Genomic DNA, 19,948 nt, shown 5'->3' on the forward strand with positions numbered 1-19,948 from the left:
AGAAATTAAATTGTGTTATCATGTCATAAAAGATTTATTTTACGTTTTTTTGTTAAATAATTTTTTCTATTTAAAAATAAAATTCTAATCCAACTCTTTGAAATAGATATGTTTATTATTTGAACCAAAATTCTTACGAAGAAGTTAGGGCTCTGAGCTTTTTTTTTATACTAATGCAAAAGCCAAAGCTCTTTCCCTTGTACCTTGTTTTCCACAAACTTTCTCATATATGCTTATTGTGGTGTGAGCTAATGCCACTTCTTTTAAAAAGGGAGAAGAAAAAGATCCATAATATGGCCGACATGGAAGATTAAATAAAAAAAGAATATTATTTTTTGTCAAACCGAGAGGAATTTTGGAGGAAACTAACATCAAACATGTTCTAAGTATTGGTGATTGTAGTGAGGGCTACTACCACTTCTTCTTTTTTTAAACAAAATCAATAAAATTCCCGACATAAAAGATTAAATTAAAAAGAATATATGTTAAATCAACACCAAAAATCGAAGTTACTATGTTTGAAAAGACTAATATAGAACATGGTATTGGGGGTAGCCTTTTTCTCTCAATTATTTATGTTAAACTCTTTCTAAAGCTTAGCCTATATTAACCAAAGAGCTCAACCAGAAGACAGACGAGACAAAGACATGATGAACAAGGAACACAAGCAGCACACCACCAGGTTCATAACATTTCCTTAACCACCATCACAGAGGAACAGAGGCAGGGAGATGCTCCGAATACAACAACACAGACAACATGGCAGCTCCAAAGCAAAAATGTCCAAACCAATCAAAAGAGGAAATCATCCCACTGAAAACCAAAAAGCAGATCAGGAGTTGATCAGCTCTTAATCCTTGGAAAATTAAGTGATTGTTTCATACCATTAATTCAACAACAACAACAATCAAAAGCAAATTAAGCTGCCCCCTTGTTGCTCTTATTAACACGGTTGCATTTCGTGATCAAATAAGGCATCCAACCTCGGCTCATATCAAGTCCCCACCTATTGTACCCAAACCCAAATTGTTTATTTTTATTACATTGCTTGCCTACTCCTTTTGGTAAGATAGTAAAAGAAGAGAAGATTTGAATCCAACTCTTTAAAATTATTTGATAAAAGTATATTATAGTATTATCTCAATAATTTAAAATATGGGCACAAACTTTTTGGTACATAATTTTACTATTAAGTTTTAAGATTAAGAGTAACACACAAAATGAAAATAAAGGATAAAACCTTAATTATTTTTCTACTTGGGTACCATGTGAAATGGTGAAGGCATCCATGAAGTAGGAGTTTTATGTTTTGCTTTGATTTCATAGTTTTCTTGGGTTATGATGGTTCCTCTTAATTTATTCATTTCAATAATCAATTCATGGAGATATGAGGAACCTTCAACACTTACACGCTCTCACAATTCATAAAAAGAAAAGACAAAGAGCCTCATTCATCCAAAACGCTCAACCAGAAAACACCCGAGACAAAGACATCATCAACAAGGAACACAAGCAGCACACCACCAGGTTCATAACATTTCCTTAACCAACATCACAGAGAAACAGAACCAGGGAGATGCTCCAAAAACAACAACACAAAGACACCACGGCAGCTCCAAAGCAAAAATGTCCAAACCAATCAAAAGAGGAAATCAGCCAATAGTAAACATCACAACAACCGTGGCATCACCAAGCAAACAAAGTCGAATGAAACCAGAGAGAAGTTTGAATCATCCCATTGAAAACCAAAAAGCAGAGGACTCGATCACCTCATAATCCTTGGAAATTATGTATCCAACCTCACCTCCTATCAAGTCGCCACCTTATTGGCACTAAATGTATTTCAATGCCGATTAGATTTACCTACACCAAGAAGAAAATGGCATCATCTCTTAAGAAAAGGATAGATCCAAATCAAAACAAAAAAACATTACCATAGAAATATATAACTCACCTGCAATAACTTTGAGTTGAGGATTTGAAATTGCAAAATTAGAGTTTTCAATCTTCCAGCGTATCACTTATTTGGATGGAGGGTATGTGGCGCACTTTAGAGAAATCCTCTCCTTCTCTTCCGTCTATGACTTGAATCCTCTCTACCAATGGCCTCCTAAAGTATTTTAATTTCATTTCTTGAAGAGCAGTAATATACCTCAACCCTTCTGGAAACATCCTCAAATTATGAAGCGCCAGAAGATTTAAACTCTGGAGACGTGGCATTGCGCCTTCCCCTATCTGCCACTCTTCTAATTCGGATAAAAGCCAAATATCAAGAAATTCAAGTTGAAGAAAGTCATTGGCAGAGCAAACCATTTTACTCCCCTCATATGAATTCGAAAGTAATTTAAGAATCCTCAAATTAGGCAGCTTTCCCAATACAACCATTGGATCCTGGTTCATCTTAGAAAACAACAAAGTTAACTTGACGATGTTTGCTGGTAGAAAATTCAAAACATGATGGCTCAAATGCGGATCTTCTTGTATCTCTCCTCTTAAGTATAGTTTTGAGAGGTGATTGCACTGAGAAAGGGGTTCCAAGTTTGAACATGTGGTTGAATCCTCAAAATCAATGAACAATGACGAAAGGCGGTGTGATTCGATCAATGCTCTTAGGAAAGGCTCCACATCTTTTGATCTCTCAAAAGTTATTCCTAAACTCCGAATATTAGTCAAGTCGAGCACTGCATTATTTTCAATTAAAGTCATGACCCTTATGTACTTTAAAGTCTCGATATTTCTTAAAGTATCTCTTAGCAGCAAAGGCACATGTCTTGTAAATACAGCACCTAGTACAATATGTCTTAAACGTCTCAACTTGAATAAAATATTAGGAATTCTTACATTAGCATTTGGGAGGTATAAAGTGTGTAAACTCTTCAACTTGCCAATAGACCGTGGCAAGATGATTTCTGAAGATTCTAACTTCAAATACCTCAAATGATGTAAATTACCAATTTCACTTGGCACATGCCATTCGGACACATCATTTCTTAACAGATTCAACACCCTTAAGAATTTGAAATCATTGCATTTTGAAATGTGAAATTTTATCAATTCTTCGTTCTGAAAGAGCAAAAGAGCACGTAAGTTTGGATGCTTTCCTTTCAAAGAAATGTACCTTTTGCTAGGATGAATAGCAACTCTTCGTGCCATAGATGCTGTCAAAGTCACGTAAAGAGAAGTACTATCATTATCGATCAATGATGGCTGAATAATTTCCAAGAAATTCTCCTCTTGAGCTTTTAGCACGCACAAGTCCTTCAAGAGATCATGTATGTGACATGTTTTCACACCTGTTCCTGTATGGTCCCTCTTTCCAACTTGAACCAAACATCTATCTATTAGCTCTTCTAAATATTGTTCAGCTACATCTTCCATTAGCATTCCCCTGCTTTCCCATGATGGTGAAATGAAACCTTCAGCAATCCATAATTGAATGAGTTCCTTTTTTGAGATCTCCCAATCTTCTGGATAATGGCCAAGATATAGGAAGCAAGGTTTTAAATGAAATGGCAATTCATTGTAGCTTAAAGCCAAAATCCCATTCACTCCACCATAATGATGATCTTCTTGTTGAAACTTGTTTAAGTGTGCATTGATATTTTTGTGAACCATCTCCCACTGAGCTCGTGACCTTTTTGTTGCTAGCAAGCCTCCCAACGTAGCAATTGCCAAAGGTAGACCTCCACATTTTTTTACCATCTCTCTTCCTAGCATCTCCAATTCTTCTAAGCAAGTATGAAACTCTGTCCTGTTTCCTGGGAATGCCTTCATTCTAAAAAGTTTCCAACTTTCATCATCTGTAAGGAGTGGAAGCTCTATTGGGAAGTTGCAAGGATCAGCATGTAAGGCCACTTCCTTGTGGCGTGTTGTAAATAAAATTTTGCTTCCCCTTTTTCCTCGTGGAAAAGCAGGCTTGAGAATATTCCAATGCTCGTTTCTCCAAATATCATCAAAGACCACCAAGAATCGTTTTTCTTTCAACAAATTATAAACCTTTTCCATCAACTCGTTCTCTTGCAGTTTATCAATTAGCTTCCTTTCTTCTTTAGAAGGAGTGAGAAGTTTTATGAGGAGATCATGCAAAACTTCTCTTGGCATACATTGTCGAGATATAAAAGCCCATGCAAAACAATCAAAAGATTGTCTCACATCAATATGCTTGTATACTTTTTTTGCAAGAGTGGTCTTACCAATGCCCCCCATGCCGACTATCGAAACAACGACATGAGGTCTATCTTCTTCTGTCATCAGCTGAGCCAAAACCTCATTTGTGATACCTTGCAAGCTAACGACATCCTCTTCCTCAACATGTGTATATGTTCTCCTTAACCGCTGCTGCATCTCGAAAATAGAGCTAGACCCTTCTCCACCAGATATCTGATTATAAGCTGGAAGAGCCTTAGAAAGACCTTCAAGCTTAGTCTGGATTGCTTTGACCTTCACCCCGATTTTGTGCAGATGAAAAGGCTTGGTGAATCTCTTGATGATTCCATGAAAGCCTCCTCGATGTGCTACTTGAAGAATGAAGGAGTCAATAACATCTTCTGCTTCATAAGCAAGATCACTGATTTGTCTCACCAAAGTGCGGGTAAGCTCATTTTGGTCTGGCTTTTTGTCCGCATCCTTCAAGGAGCTCTTCATCCGCTCAAGTTCAGCCTTGAGGCCCTCCACTTCGTCACGAACTCCAAGCAGGAAAACAGCTTCCTGAATGAGTAAATCGGATATTCTTTCAATAGCTAAGGACACAATAGCCTCTTCCATTTTTGCTGTTGATTCAAAGTACTCTTCTCTTTTCAAGGATCTCAGTATAAGCTGTAGCTGGGTACTTGAACTTGCCTAAATTGACAAGACACAGGCGCTGGGAGAGAGAGAAAGAAGGGAGGAGAAATGACAAAGCAGGGTTTTCTTTGATAGGGTCAAGTATAAAACCCAACACTAAGAAAAAGATAAAAGAAGAAAGAATTGTTTTATATCAAGACTGAGAAAGGCCAGCTGATCCGGTACCATCCCATGATCCAAATCATTAATCTCAGGGAGGTGTTTTATGTATAATTCATTCAAAATATTTATGTAATTTATTACATAATAATATTATTAAAAAATTACAGCAATAATGATATGACTATAGTGAATAAAAATAAAAATATTAAACTAATGATAATTACTAATGGATCTTTATTATGAATACATTGGATCATATTTTTTAAACAATATGATTATATATTAACATATTTTATTAATAACATGAATATTAATTTACGTTAAGATATAGAAACAAATATAAATATTTTAGTTTATTATCTTTATCTAATTCCAGATCTTACCTTCATCGTGGTAGCTCTGCCTGGCGTTAATTAATTATATATACCAAAACCAACAAGCCCAGAAAGTGACAGCTTTGGCAACACAGACAGCACGGAGAAGTTGCCTCACATGGGGAGCACATAGGGAGCTTCCCATGTGCATGTGCATGTGCATAATTAATTATATAAACTTTAGTCAATATTTATGATTCCCATGTATCATTGAATAACTCAATTGCATTTGGATTTACTTTATTTGCAGCACAAATTAAGCAAAAACCCAAAGCTTCAATAACACAAAACAACGTGGAAGTTCTGGCCTTGAATACCCTACACAAGTCTTAAAACCAAATGACGAAACTAAATGATTTTCTCTTTTTAGCGTAAAAATTGTTAAAAGAGTCTAAAAACTCTTAAAACCAAATCTAAAAAAACTCTTATTCACTCATATTCTGTTAAATTAAATGATAGGAAGCATATATTATTTTTTGGTTGATTCAAGCTTTCATACATTTTAGCTACTACGAGGAAACTCAATCTGAGTCTTGAGCCTGGAATAGAGAGATAGCAAGCAAAATTGCTTGAGCATTTTTACTATGTCACTATTATTTTATTTTTTACAATTTGTGATCTGCAAATAGGATCTTCATATAAATTACACTTGTCAAAGAATGAGAAAACTTAATGTACAATATTTTTTTCATTATATTATATTTTTCATGATTATTATTCATGAAATGATGTTTACGCATTAGCCTATCATCAAAAAATCAAATTACGTTCTCATGTCATGAAAGATCTATTTCATATTTCTTTTATCAATTAATTTGTTTTATTTAAGAAGAAATTCAAATCTAACTCTTTGAAATACATATATTTAATGTTAAGCCAAAAATTTTGATATTCGAAAAGCTAGGGCTCTAAGCATTTTTTTTACTAATGCAAAAGCAAAAGCATTTTTCCTTGTACTTTATTTGCCATAAACTTTCTCATATATGCTTAGTGTAGTGTGGGCTACCCCCACTTCTTTTAACAAAGAATACTGTGTTCTGTGAAACCGAGAGGAAATTTAGAGGAAGCTAAGCTAGCATGAAACATGTTCAAAGTATTATTACTTTATACAACATTAGTGTTCATGATTATAGTGTGAGCTACTCCCATTTGTTTTTTTTTTTTAAAAAAAAAACAACAATATGGTCAAAATAGAAGATTAAATTAAAAAAAATACTAGTTTTTGTCAAACCGAAGGAAAATTTGAAGGAAGTTAAAATGAAACATGTTCCAAGTATTATCATTTTATACCCCATTAGTGATCATGATTAAGTGTAGTGTGGGCTACTCCCATTTCTTTAAAAAAAAACGATAATATGGCCAAAATAGAAGATTAAATTAAAAAGAATATAAACTCTTGTGAAATCAAAAGGAAATTTGGAGGAAGCTAACATGAAACATGTTCCAAGTATGATTATTTTATATATCCTTGGTGGACATAATTGTAGTGTGGGCTACTCCCACTTTACTTTTTTAAAAAAAAAAAATCAAATAAATTAAAAAGAATACTAGTTCTTGTGAAACAAAGAGGAAATTTGGAAGAAGCTAACACGAAACATCTTCCAAGCTACTCCCACTTCTTTTTTTTTTTTTAAATAATAATATAGCCAAAATAAAAAATTAAATTAAAAAGAATACTAGTTTTTATGAAGCCGAGAGTAAATTTGGAGGAAGCTAAGCTAACATGAAACATGTTCCAAGTATTATTATTTTATACACCATTAGTGGACATGATTGTAGTATATTTTTTTCAAAAAAATCAATAACATAACCGACGTAGAAGATTTAATAAAAATCAATAATATGGTCAAAAATATTAGTCACAAATAAATAGACAAACCCAATAAGTTTCTCTTTTTGATGTAAAAATTGTCAAAAGAGCTTAAAACTCGAACCAAATGCAAAACACTCTTATCCACTCATACACTAAATAAATTAAATGATAGGGAGAATCATATATTATTTATAATTAGATTAAAAAGATGAAAAACAGAACTCTAATACGAGAGAAAACAAAGTTTAAGAAATGAATCTCATTGAGTGTAGCTAGTTATCCCTAGAGTTGTAAAAATAATGAAAAATCATAATGTAAGAAATTAATCATGTATTATTCATAATAATTGTTCATTTAACAATATTTACCTGTTATTATATCACTAAGAAGTGAGATTATGGGTTATCACATTATAAAATATTTATTCCACGTTTCTTTTGTCAAATGATTTTTTTACATGGAGAAAAGAGAATTAATCCATATCTAATTCTTTTACTAAAAATACATATATAATTATTAAATTAAATATTCAAAAGTTATTTTGTTAAAAGTTAGCGCTGAGTGCTTTCGGGTGAATGTAAAAGCATAAGCTACTTTCCCTGTGCCTTCTTTTTCCACCAATTTTCTCACATATGCTATTATAGTGCCGGGTGGCTAACTACTCCCACTTCTTTTTAAAAGGGAGGAGAAAAAGATGAATAATATATGACCCACATGGAAGATTAAATATAAATGATTACTGTTTTTGTCAAATCGAGAGGAAATTTTGGAGTAACCTAATCTAAAATGTGTTAACATTGATTTAAAACCTTTATTTATTTGTTTACTTTAGTACTATGTCAAATGGTGAAGGCATCCATGCATGAAGGAGTTCTATATTTTGCTTTGATTTCATATATAGTTTTCTTGGGTTATGATGGATGGTTCTTCTTCATTTATTCATTTCAGAAATTAATTCATGGAGATACGAGGAACTTTCGTGTTGAAATTTTATTAGTAGCAATTAACAAAGGACAGTTAATTGAATATTATATACTCTGTTTTAAGAACGTTCAATCCTCAATCTTTTACAATTTTTGACTTCCACAAAAAAGGCAATAAAATTTATGTAAATTTTATTTAATTAAAATGAAGTCTTTTTTAGTATTTAATCCTGAACTTACATAATTTAGTCTCAGTTTCTTCTATCTTTTTCAATTTTCTTTGGATTTACTTCACTTCATTTGCAGCACAAAGTAGAAATCAATCCCTCGAATAAGATTGATGATAATTAACAAATTAAAGATGAGATCATCAAGTGGGGTATAATTAATGATAATTAACAAAGCACTAAGACTTCAAATTAGCACCACTGCATATGAAAGTGACAGTTTTGGCACCACAGACACCATGGAGAAGTTGCCTCCCTCTAGAAAAGAAAATGAACCAAATGCTGTTGTTTTTCTCGTGAGTATTCTGAGCACTAATTTTTGGAATCATTTGACAGATGGAAATGTCTCTTGTGATGAGCTCCATTCTAGAGAACCAAGCCGAGCTGATGAAAGAGGTTCAGTTTCTTCGGAAAGAAAATCAGCAGCTTCGTCAATTGCTTTGAGTACAAATTGTTGTAACGTGCGGATCTGAGAACTCAATTGCTACACATAGATAATTTAAAGAGTCACCATTAATCTTTTTTTTTCACTTAGGTACGATTGGTCATGTAACAACCCAAGTCCAATCACTGGTCCAACAGCTTTTTGAGCTTAAACCATATGGTCTTCAAAAACTTAAGCTCAAGTTGCTATTAGATGTGAAATGTTGGGTATCACAGGTCACCTATTAAATTGGTTCTATTCGACGAAATCTTAAATTGATTTTAGATCCGTCAAAAGAACGATAAACTGGTCTAAGTATTTTATTTAAAGTTGGATTTGAGAGTATGGTTATATACAGGGAAGGATTAGTACCCTATGACGCCTATTCTACGAACGGTATCATTTAATTATATATTATTCTAAACCATTAATTTTATTTTTATATTTTCTTAATTATTGTTTATTTAATTTATCTTTTATTATAATATTTTATTTGATTTTTAAGGATTTGACGTGCACGTGATGCAATTGTGACATGTATGGCATAAAATCGAGATAATACCAAACGAAAATATTTTATTAAGTGTACTTTTTGAATCCATTCATCACACTGATAGGATTCGGGGTATTCTCTCACCTAGAGAAATACCTGAGAAACTCGTCTTCGCAAGTTTTCTAGGTAAATCCCATCATCGGGGTAATCGTTTGTAAGTAAAAATAATATTTTTCGTGAATGCTGTCCTTAACGCGAGCGAAAGCCTTTTAATAAATATATTCTCCAAGCCCTCCCATCACACTGGTGAGACTCAAAAATATCTTTTTACCTAGAGAATTTTTCGAAAAAACTCACATTTGCAAGCTCTTTCGAAAAGTCTTATATTCAGGGCTTTAACTCGTGCACACAATAAGTCTACATGCCGTGACATTCAACAAATGCAATAATGATGTGTAGTGTACTTATAAATTTGAATGTTTGTTTATCAACTTTCCTACAATTCTTTCATTATTCTTTTAAAACTTATTTATCTTTGTGTGTGTGTGTATATATATCATGAATAAATATTTTATTTTTTTTTTTTTAATTTTATTGCCTATTTTTATATATTTAAGTATTTATCTATTTTGCTATGTATATTTTCCTTATACATAAAGGCTATTTCTTTTATTAAGCATTTTATTTTGGAATTGTTATTATTTGTGCCTATATTTCTTATCACTCAATTTTCATTATATATATTTTTTAACTATCTAGCCTATTTTCTTTTGACTAACTATTTTTTTCTTTTTTTTTTATAAGTCTATTTTTTATGATTATATGCTTTTGCTTTTTATATTCTTGTTATATTCATTATTATTATTAATTTTTTTATTTTATTTACTATTTATCTATCATCTTGAATATCATTAGTTTATATTATTCTTTTAGAACTTCATATACATATTGTATCCATTCCTTTTTGTGTTATTATTATTGTTAACATATTTATTGTTATCATTACTTCTTTATTTTTATTTTTGTATTTTGACTAATTGGTAATTAAGTATATAATTTTATTTATTTAAAATTAAAACCATCAAAATTTGAAATTAAAACTCTCTCATCGTACTGGTGGGGTCTTAATCAAAATCCATAACCTAAGAAAATTCATCAGAAATTACGATTTCTCGCGTTTCGAATGAACATTCCATCATTGGTATTGATTCTAAAACAATGATTATATTTTTATATTTAGAATTTCATTCTAAATCATACTCTTTTTATTTTATATATACATAAATTTGTATAACTAAGTATCTTATTTCTATTACATACCTAACTTACCTTTTTTATGATTAAATATACATATTTTCTTTCTCTTCTATTTCCTTTTCATTTATGAAAGTCTATTTTATTTTTTATGACTGGATCTATTCCATATTTTCTATTTAAGTCTCTTTTTATTTTTTAGTAAACATTTTATTATTATTTTTATATTTTTACCTTAATTAAATCTACCACCATAAATATATTTTTAAGACATTTATTCCTTCTCTTTCTTTTCTGCTCTTTTTTGTTATAATCTTCTTTTTTCTCCCTTAATATTCCTGTGAAATATTATGTGTCTTTTTTACTATATTTTCTTTTCATCCTATTTAAAGTATTCACATATTTTAGCCAAAATATTTTTCAATACACTAAACTAGGCCAATTCACAATATACTTAATCAAAACCAAATCCAAATAATTGCCCAAAAAAAAAAGAGAAGGGCCTTATCTTGTGTAGGCTCTTTCTGACCCAAGGTGCACCAAAGCCTTTAGGTGGCTTAATGGGCGGGCCTGGTGCTAAGTAAATATAGTGGACCAAGTGAGATTTGATCCACAACCAGCATATTCCCACAAACCACCAGCCTTCCTCTCTTCCAACACACCGTTTGATGCTACTACAACTGCCCAAAGACACCACAAAACGACGTCGTTTCCAAACGCTATCTAAACCTTCTTTTCTCCTTCTTCTCTCATTTTGGGCTCTCTCTTTCTCTCTCTAGCCGCAACTCTCTTTGGCTTCTCTGTAAGATATTCAGCCTTCCCTCTCTCTCTCAAACTCCTGACCTCTCTAGATTTCAACCTTACTCACACCAAAAACATCAACTTTCTCTCCTTCTCACACTACCCAAACCTTCCTTTCACTCCCACACTCATTTCCCCCACAAAACCCATTTCCCCTTATCTTTTTTTTTTTTTTTATAGATTGGCTTTCGGTTTTTGATGTTTCTTTGGCTTTTCTTTTTTGGTTTTGTTTTTTGGTGGCTTTGATTGTGATTTTCGGCTGGTAGAAACTGGAGTATTTTTTTTGGTGATTTGTTGGGTATTTCACCGACTGCTAAAGTGAAAAACTAAGATTTTTGGGTCCTGTTCTAGGATTTTTAGTTGTTAGATTTTTTGTTTAAATCACTCCCTGGATTTTTTTTTCTTTTGAAACTTTCTCCTCTCTTTTCAGGTTTGCCATCCGGCTTCCTTTTGAAGTTTGAAATTTTTAGAGTTGTTATAGAGCCCGATTGTCCAAAATTTTGGATAATCAGAAGCCTTCAAGTCAAAGAAAATCCACCGGAAGTGACCCCAAATCCGGCTGCCCAAGAGCATTCAATGCTTTGTGGATTGTTGACAATAAAGGCCAAGCATGCTTCCAGCCCCTTCTTTTTTTATATATATATTTTAATTATTATTTGTTATCTATTATTATTTTTTTATTCGGGGAATGAAAACGGGTGTCCACACAAATTTGCAAATGTAAGGCTAAGAGATTGGTCTTTGAAACATGTATAGAAATGCTTATCAGTTGATTGAGAAATGAAGCGGCTAATTTCTAACAGAGTTGTCTCTGTGCATCGAGTTCCTTGCGTAACAGATTACATAAATTTTATACGAATCCTTCTGCTAATATTTTTTTCCCTTCCATCATTTATTTTGCGTACTAATATGGTAACAATTTTAACATAATTTATGCAGCAAAGAAGCAGAAAAGCAAAGACTCTTCCTATACCTTATCTCATAAGGTAGGAGGTAGGAATCCCATATCTAACAAGAAAGAGTTGACAATCCGCTTTCTTAGAATTTCCAGTTTCACCGAGCCCTCTTGCTGTCTCATTGAGAGTGGAACAAATAGGAACAACTTCAGAAAATAGAACTTTAAGTAGCTTTTGCCCTTAAAGTGCTAGCAAACAATTGGATAATCTTCACTTGTGAAAATCTAAAATTTGTTAACAATTGGTTCATTCAAACTCACAGCAATTCATTTCTAAAAATACAAATTAAACTTTCAAACAATCAAAAAGCAAAAAATACAAATTAAACTTTCAAACAATCGAAAAGCAAATCCAAGTGATCCCCCATGTTGCTCTTATTGGCATAGTACATTTCTGAGCCAATTAGATTTACCTACACCAAGAAGAAAATGGCATCATCTCTTATGAAAGGATAGACCCAAATCAAAACAAAAAAGATTATCATATAAATAACTAACTCACCTCCAACTACTTTGACTTGAGGATTTGAAATTGTAAAATTAGAGGTTTCAATCGTCCTCCGTACCCATTATTTGGATGGAGGGTATGTGGCGTACATTGGAGAAATCCTCTCCTTCTCTCCCATCTATCACTTGAATCCTCTCTACCAATGACCTCTTCATTTCCAATAATATTATTTCTTGGAGAGCAGTAATATACTTCAACCCTTCTGGAAAACTCCTCAAATTTGAAAACTGGAACAGCTCTAAACTCCGGAGACGTGGCATTGCGCCTTTTTCTATCTGCCACTCTTCTAACTCTTTTAACAACCCAATACCAAGATAATCAAGTTGAAGAAACTCGTTAGCAGAGCAAACCATTTTTGTCCCCACATATGAGAAACTCTCAAAGAAAAGAGTCCTCAAATGAGGCAGCTTTCCCAATACAGCCATTGGATCCTGCTTCATCTCACAATCCCACAAAGTCAACTTGACAATGTTTGCCGGCAGAAATCTCAAACTATGATGGCTTGAATGTGGATCTTCTTGTATCTTCCCTCTTAAGAATAGTTTTGATAGGTGATGGCAATGAGAAAGGGGTTCCAAGTTTGGGTATGGGATTGAATCCTTTAACCACAAGTACAATGACCCAAGGCGTTGTGATTTAATCAGTGCTTTTAGGATAGGCTCCACATCTTTTGATCTCTCAAAACTTATTCCTAAACTCCGAATATTAGTCAAGTCGAGCACTGCATTATTTTCAATTAAATTCTTGCTCCCTATGTACTTTAAAGTTTCAATATTTTTTAAAGTATCCCTCAGCAACAAAGGCACATATACAAGTAGATTGCCTACTACGATATGCCTCAAGCGTCTCAACTTGAATAAAACATCAGGAATTCTTGGTACTTCATTTATGAGGTATAAAGTGTGTAAATTCTTCAACTTGCCAATAGACCGTGGCAAGATGATGGTTCCACCAAATCTTAACCTCAAATACCTCAAATGATGTAGATTACCAATTTCACTTGACACAATCCACTCGGCCCACACATCATTTCTCACAAGATTCAACACTCTTAAAAATTTGAAATCATTGTATTTTGAAATGTGCAATTTTATCAATTCTTCGTTCTCAAAGAGCAAAAGAGTACGTAAATTTGGATGTTTTCCTTTCAATGAAACATACCTTTTGCTAGGATGAATAGCAATTCTTCGTGCCATAGATGCTGTCAAAGTCACATGAAGAGAATTACCATCACTTTCGTTCAATGGTGGCTGAATAATTCTTAAGAAATTCTCCTCTTGAGCTTTTTTCACACACAAGTCCCTCAAGAGATCATGTACGTGACATGTTTTTACACCTACTCCTGTATGGTCTCTCTTACCAACTTGAACCAAACATCTATTTATTAGCTGTTCCAGGAATTGTTCAGCTACATCCTCCATCAACATTTCCCCGCTTTCCCATGATGGTGAACTGAAACCTTCAGCAATCCATAATCGAATGAGTTCCCTTTTTGAGATCTCCCAATCTTCTGGATAATGGCCAAGATATAAGAAGCACGGTTTTAAATGAAAAGGCAACTCAGTGTAACTTAAACTCAAAATCCCATTCACTTTACCATAATCATCTTGTAGTGGGAAATTGTTTAAGCGTGCGTTGATGTTTCTCTGGACCATCTCCCACTCAGCCCTTGTCTTTTTGGTTGCTAGCAAGCCTCCCAACACAGCAATTGCCAAAGGTAGACCTCCACATTTTTTCACCATCTCTCTTCCTGGCATTTCCAATGCTTCTGGACAAACATGAGACTCTGTCTTGTTTACTGGGAATGCTTTCATTCTAAAAAGCTTCCAACTTTCATCATCTGTAAGAAATGAAAGTTCTACTGGGGAGCTGCAAGGATCAGCATGTACCGCCACGTTCTTGTGGCGTGTTGTGAATAAAATTTTGCTTCCCTTTTTCCCTTTTGGAAAAGCAGGTTTAAATTTATCCCAATCGTCACTTTTCCAAATATCATCAAAGACTATCAAATATCGTTTTTCTTTCAAGCCATCATAAAGCTTTTTCACCAACTGAGTCTCTACCAGTTTATCATCATCTTGCTCTCGAGGGAGAAGTTTTATGAGGAGATCTTGCAAAACTTCTGTTGGCCTACATTGTTGAGATATAAAAGCCCAGGCACAACAATCAAAATGTCGTTTCACATCCATGTGATTATATACTTTTCTTGCAAGAGTGGTCTTACCAATGCCCCCCATGCCGACTATCGAAACAACGACATGAAGTCTATCTTCTTCTGTCATCAACTGCTTCAAAACATGCCTTGTGATGCCCTCCAAGCTAACAACATCCTCTTCTTCAACATGTGAATATGTTCTCCTTAACCCCTGCTGCATCTCGAAAACAGAGCGAGACCCCTCTGCTCCAGATATCCGATTATAAGCCAGAAGATTCTTAGAAATGCTTTCAAGCTTAGTCTGGATTGCTTTGACCTCCACCCCGATTTTGTGCAGACGAGAAGGCTTGGTGAATCTCTTGATGAATCCACGAAAGCCTCCTTGATGTGCGACTTGAAGAATGAAGTCGTCAATAACGTCTTCTGCTTCATAAGCAAGATCTCTTATTTGACTCACCAAAGTGCAGGTAAGCTCATCTTGGTCTTGCTTCCTGTCCGCATCAATCAAGGAGCTCTTCATCCGCTGCAGTTCAGCCTTGAGGCCTTCCACTTCCTCACGAACTCCATGCAGGAAAACAGCTTCATGAATGAGCAAATCCGATATTCTTTCAATAGCTAAGGACACAATAGCCTCTGCCATTTGCTCTTGCTGATTCAAGTTACTTCTCTTTTCTAGGATTTCAAACTGATCCGCCTGTTTCTACTATAAGTATTCTTTTCTCCTTACTTTTTTTGGGTTTCCGTATTTCTATTTCTCCTTATCAAACGGTATGAAAGCGTGTTGTCTATTTGACATTGGACAAGATGTGGGTGTTGTCTACACCCACATCTTTTAAAAACTTAAAAAAAAAAAAAAATCAATGCATAGAAGATTTAATAAAATGATTACTGTTTTTGTCAAGCTGAGAGGAAATCTAGAGGAAGCTAACATGAAGCATGTTCCGAGTTCAAGAAGATATATGTATGTCCAGTAAATTTTTTGTTATTAGTACCAAATCTTAAGCACTTAATGTTTATTTAAATCCTTAATTATTCATTTAATGATATTTACCATTATCATATCATTAAAAAGTGAAATTATGCGTTAATCGTAGAATTGAATTTTCTACCAACACAAGTTGCCTGTTTCTTTGTTTAGGATAAGCAAATAATTTAGAAGAGAAAGGCTGCAAAAATAAGATGGAATGAAATATTATTTCTTATCCTCTGCACCAACATAAGCATTAAATTGAAGCCTACAGAATAACTTGGCAAAAATGAGGCAATGTTTGCTGGTAGAAATTTCATAACATGATGGCTTGAATGTGGATCTTCTCGTCTCTTCCCTTTTAAGAATAGTTTTGTTCATTTATGTTCAAGCTATTAATAATGCACCAACCCAGAAGAAAAACAGCCAAATGGGTTAAAGTCATAGAACAGAAAAACTGTAGCATAATTAATAAGTATTATATATCATCACTGAATTTATTAATTTCTTTTGTAAAAATATTACGATTTACATTTAAAGTTACATATATTTGTCTTTGGATAAACACACAATTATTTTTGGCATATGATTAGCTTAACACTTGTGTTTTATACGCCAACTAAGGTGAGATTAGGGAAACCAAGTCCTCATCTAGCTTAATGGCAGTTACTAGGTAGTTTTTTAATGAACCACTTCAAAGTAATATAATTACATATATTTATCATTAAATTAAATATTCATATTTTTAAAAAAAAAAATTAGGATCTAAATGGTGAATGCAAAAGAAAAAGCTCTTTTCTTTGTAACTTCTTTCCCTCCAATTTTGTGCTGTATGCTATTGTAGTGTGGGCTACTCCCACTGCTCTTACAGGAAAAAGCAACGAAAAAGATCAATCAAGAGTCTTGAAAACACAAAGAGACATTGCCTCACTAGGAATGAAGAGGAGATGAAGTGATACTCATGATTCATCTCAAGAAATCACCCATAATTAGATGCAAAGGAACCATTTCTACAAGGACCTAGTCAATCAAAGGGGGAGGAGAGAAGAAACTAGTAAGCATTAAGGCCTACAACATAACATGCAAAGCTTAAAAGGTATGATATGATTATATAACATATCAAAATGCCAGTAATCAATTTCAAAGCTATACATCATTGAAAAAAGACTGATACATTAATTCATCTCAAAGCTTACAGTATTAGCTGTAGCTGGGTACTTGAACTTGCCTAAATTGACAAGACACAGGCGGTTGGGAGAGAAAGAAAGAAGGGAGCAGAAATGACAAATCCGGGTATTCTTTGTTAGGGTCAAGTACAAAACCCAACATTAGGAAAAAGATAAAAGAAGAAAGAATTGTTTTATATCAAGACTGAGAAAGGCCAACTGATTTGGTACAATCCCATGATCCAAATCATTAATCCCAGGGAGATGTTTTATGTATAATTCATTTAAAATATTTATGTAAATATTTTATGATAATATAATTAAAAAATCACAGCAATAATGATATAACTATAGTGAATAAAAAAATATTAAATTAATGATAATTACTTGTGGATCTTAATTATGAATAAATTGAATCAAAATTTTTAAACAATATGCTTATATATTAACATATTTTATTAGTAACACGGATATAAATTTACGTTAAGATATAGAAACAAATATAAATATTTTAGTTTATTTTCTTTATCTAATTCCAGATCTTACTTTCATCGTGGTAACTCCGGCTGGCGTTAATTAATTATATATACCTAAACCGAAAAGCCCTGAAAGTGACAGCTTTGGCAACACAGACAGCACGGAGAAGTTGCCTCGCATGGGGAGCACATAGGGGGCTTCCCATGTGCATGTGCATAATTAATTATATAAAGTTTAGTCAATATTTATGATTCCCATGTATCATTGAATAACTCAATTGCCTTTGGATTTACTTTATTTGCAGCACAAATTAAGCAAAAACCCAAAGCTTCAATAACACAAAACAATGTGGAAATTCTGCCCTTGAATACCATTCACAAGTTGCCTCTTTCTTTAATCTTTGGTTTGTTTTTTTTTTTCTTTGGATAAGCAAATTATTTAGAAGAGAAAGGTAGCAAAGATAACAAGAAATATATACTTCCAGCTTAAGTTAACCAACGACCTCCTACATTTTCCACTAGACATGGACAACTAACTATATAATAAGTAAAGAAAAATAACATTTTAAAGTTGAATATAGTTAATTAATAGGCTATCCAATAGAGTATCTCAATTTCATTGCCCAAGTATCCACACGTATAATAAACAATAGAAGACGAAACTAAATGATTTTCTTTTCTTTTTTTTTTTGTAAAAATTGTTAACAGAGTCTAAAAACTCTTACAACCAAATCTCAAAAAACTCTTATTCATTCATATTCTAATAAATTAAATGATAGGAAGCCTATATTATTTTTTGTTGATTCAAGCATTAATTCATACATTCCTTGAGGCGGTACAATATAAATCACATCCTGGATTTTAGCTACTACAAGGAAACTCAATCTGAGTCTTGAGCCGAGAATAGAGAGATAGCAAGCAAAATTGCTTGAGCATTTTTAGTATGTCACTACTATCTTATCTTTTACAATTTGTAACCTGCAGATAGGATCTTCATATAAATTACACTTGTCAAAGAATGAGAAATCATAATGTACAATATTTTTTAATTATATTATATTTTTCATGATTATTGTTCATTAAATGATATTTACGCATTATCGTACCATTAAAAAATCAAATTACATTCTTGTGTCATGAAAGATCTATTTCGTATTTCTTTTATCAAATAATTTGTTTTATTTGAAAAGAAACTCAAACCTAACTCTTTGAAATACATATATTTAATGTTAAGCCAAAAGTTTGGATATTCTTTTAGAAAAAGTTAGGGCTCTAAGCATGTTTTTTTACTAATGCAAAAGCCAAACCATTTTTCCTTGTATTTCTTTGCCACAAACTATCTCATGTATGCTTAGTGTAGAGTGGGGCTACTCCCACTTCTTTTAAAAAAGAATATTGTGTTCTGTGAAACCGAGAGGAAATTTGGAGGAAGCTAAGCTAACATGAAACATGTTCCAAGTATTATTATTTTATACAACATTAGTGATCATGATTGTAGTGTGGGCTACTTCCAATTTTTTTTTTTTAAATAATAATATGGTCAAAATAGAAGATTAAATTAAAAAAAAAAAACTAGTTTTTGTCAAACCGAAGGAAATTTGGAGGAAGCTAAGCTAACATGAAACATGTTCCAAGTATTATTATTTTATACCCATTAGTGATCATGATTGTAGTGTGGGCTACTCCCATTTCTTTTTTTTTTTTTTTAAAGATAATATGGCCAAAATAGAAGATTAAATTAAAAAGAATACAAGCTCTTGTGAAACCAAAAGGAAATTTGGAGAAAGCTAACATGAAACATTTTCCAAGTATGATTATTTTATATACCGTTAGTGGTCATGATTGTAGTGTGGGCTGCTCCCACTTTATATATTTTTTTAAAAAAAATCAATATTATGGTCAACATAGAATATTAAATTAAAAAGAATACTAGTTTTTGTGAAACTGAGAGGAAATTTGGAGGAAGTTAACACGAAACGTCTTCCAAGCTACTCCCACTTCTTTTTTAAAAAAAAAATCAACAATATGACCAAAATAGAGGATTAAATTAAAAAGAATACCAGTTTTTATGAAGCTGAGAGTAAATTTGGAGGAAGCTAAGCTAACATGAAACATGTTCCAAGTATTATTATTTTATGCACCATTAGTGGACATGATTGTAGTATATTTTTTTTTAAAAAAATCAATAATATGGCCGACTTAGAAGATTAAATAAAAATCAATAATATGGTCAAAAATATTAGTGACAAATAAATAGACAAATCGAATAAGTTTCTCTTTTTGATGTAAAAATTGTTAAAAAAGTCTAAAACTCGAACCAAATGCAAAACACTCTTATTCACTCATACACTAAACAAATTAAATGATAAGAAGAATCATATATCATTTTTATTTAGATTAAAAAAATGAAAGACAGAACTCTAATACGAGAAAACGTAGTGTAAGAAATGAATCTTTTTTAGCCTAGCTAG

At 32.7% G+C, this 19,948-nt stretch overlaps 2 protein-coding genes across 5 annotated transcripts; both read right to left on the minus strand.

The window, feature by feature from the left end:
* Window positions 1–1,421: 1,421 nt before the first annotated feature.
* On the minus strand, window positions 1,422–4,919 carry LOC18586014 (putative disease resistance protein At1g50180). Of its 2 annotated transcripts, none has more exons than XM_018129387.2 (2): window positions 1,955–4,919; window positions 1,422–1,863 (listed from the first exon to the last, which is right to left on the minus strand). In XM_018129387.2, exon 1 carries the CDS (start codon window positions 4,762–4,764, stop codon window positions 2,002–2,004), a length of 2,763 nt encoding a protein of 920 aa, XP_017984876.2. In that variant the 5' UTR covers window positions 4,765–4,919; the 3' UTR covers window positions 1,422–1,863; window positions 1,955–2,001. The 2 variants fall into 2 exon arrangements, with proteins under 2 accessions (XP_017984876.2, XP_088666738.1); XM_088810612.1 differs by lacking the exon at window positions 1,422–1,863 and having other exon boundaries at window positions 2,516–2,681; window positions 3,119–4,919.
* A 7,157-nt stretch (window positions 4,920–12,076) lies between these two features.
* On the minus strand, window positions 12,077–15,796 carry LOC18586015 (disease resistance protein RPP8-like). 3 transcript variants are annotated; one of them, XM_088802766.1, is made up of 3 exons: window positions 14,314–15,796; window positions 12,711–14,223; window positions 12,077–12,621 (listed from the first exon to the last, which is right to left on the minus strand). In XM_088802766.1, exons 1-2 carry the CDS (start codon window positions 15,506–15,508, stop codon window positions 12,758–12,760), a joined length of 2,661 nt encoding a protein of 886 aa, XP_088658892.1. In that variant the 5' UTR covers window positions 15,509–15,796; the 3' UTR covers window positions 12,077–12,621; window positions 12,711–12,757. The 3 variants fall into 3 exon arrangements, with proteins under 3 accessions (XP_088658892.1, XP_088658891.1, XP_088658890.1); XM_088802765.1 differs by having other exon boundaries at window positions 12,711–14,226; XM_088802764.1 differs by having other exon boundaries at window positions 12,711–15,794.
* Between the last annotated feature and the right edge of the window lie 4,152 nt (window positions 15,797–19,948).

This window comes from Theobroma cacao, chromosome 10 (assembly GCF_053813885.1).
Source record: "Theobroma cacao isolate CCN51 chromosome 10, ASM5381388v1, whole genome shotgun sequence".
NCBI lineage: Eukaryota > Viridiplantae > Streptophyta > Magnoliopsida > Malvales > Malvaceae > Theobroma > Theobroma cacao.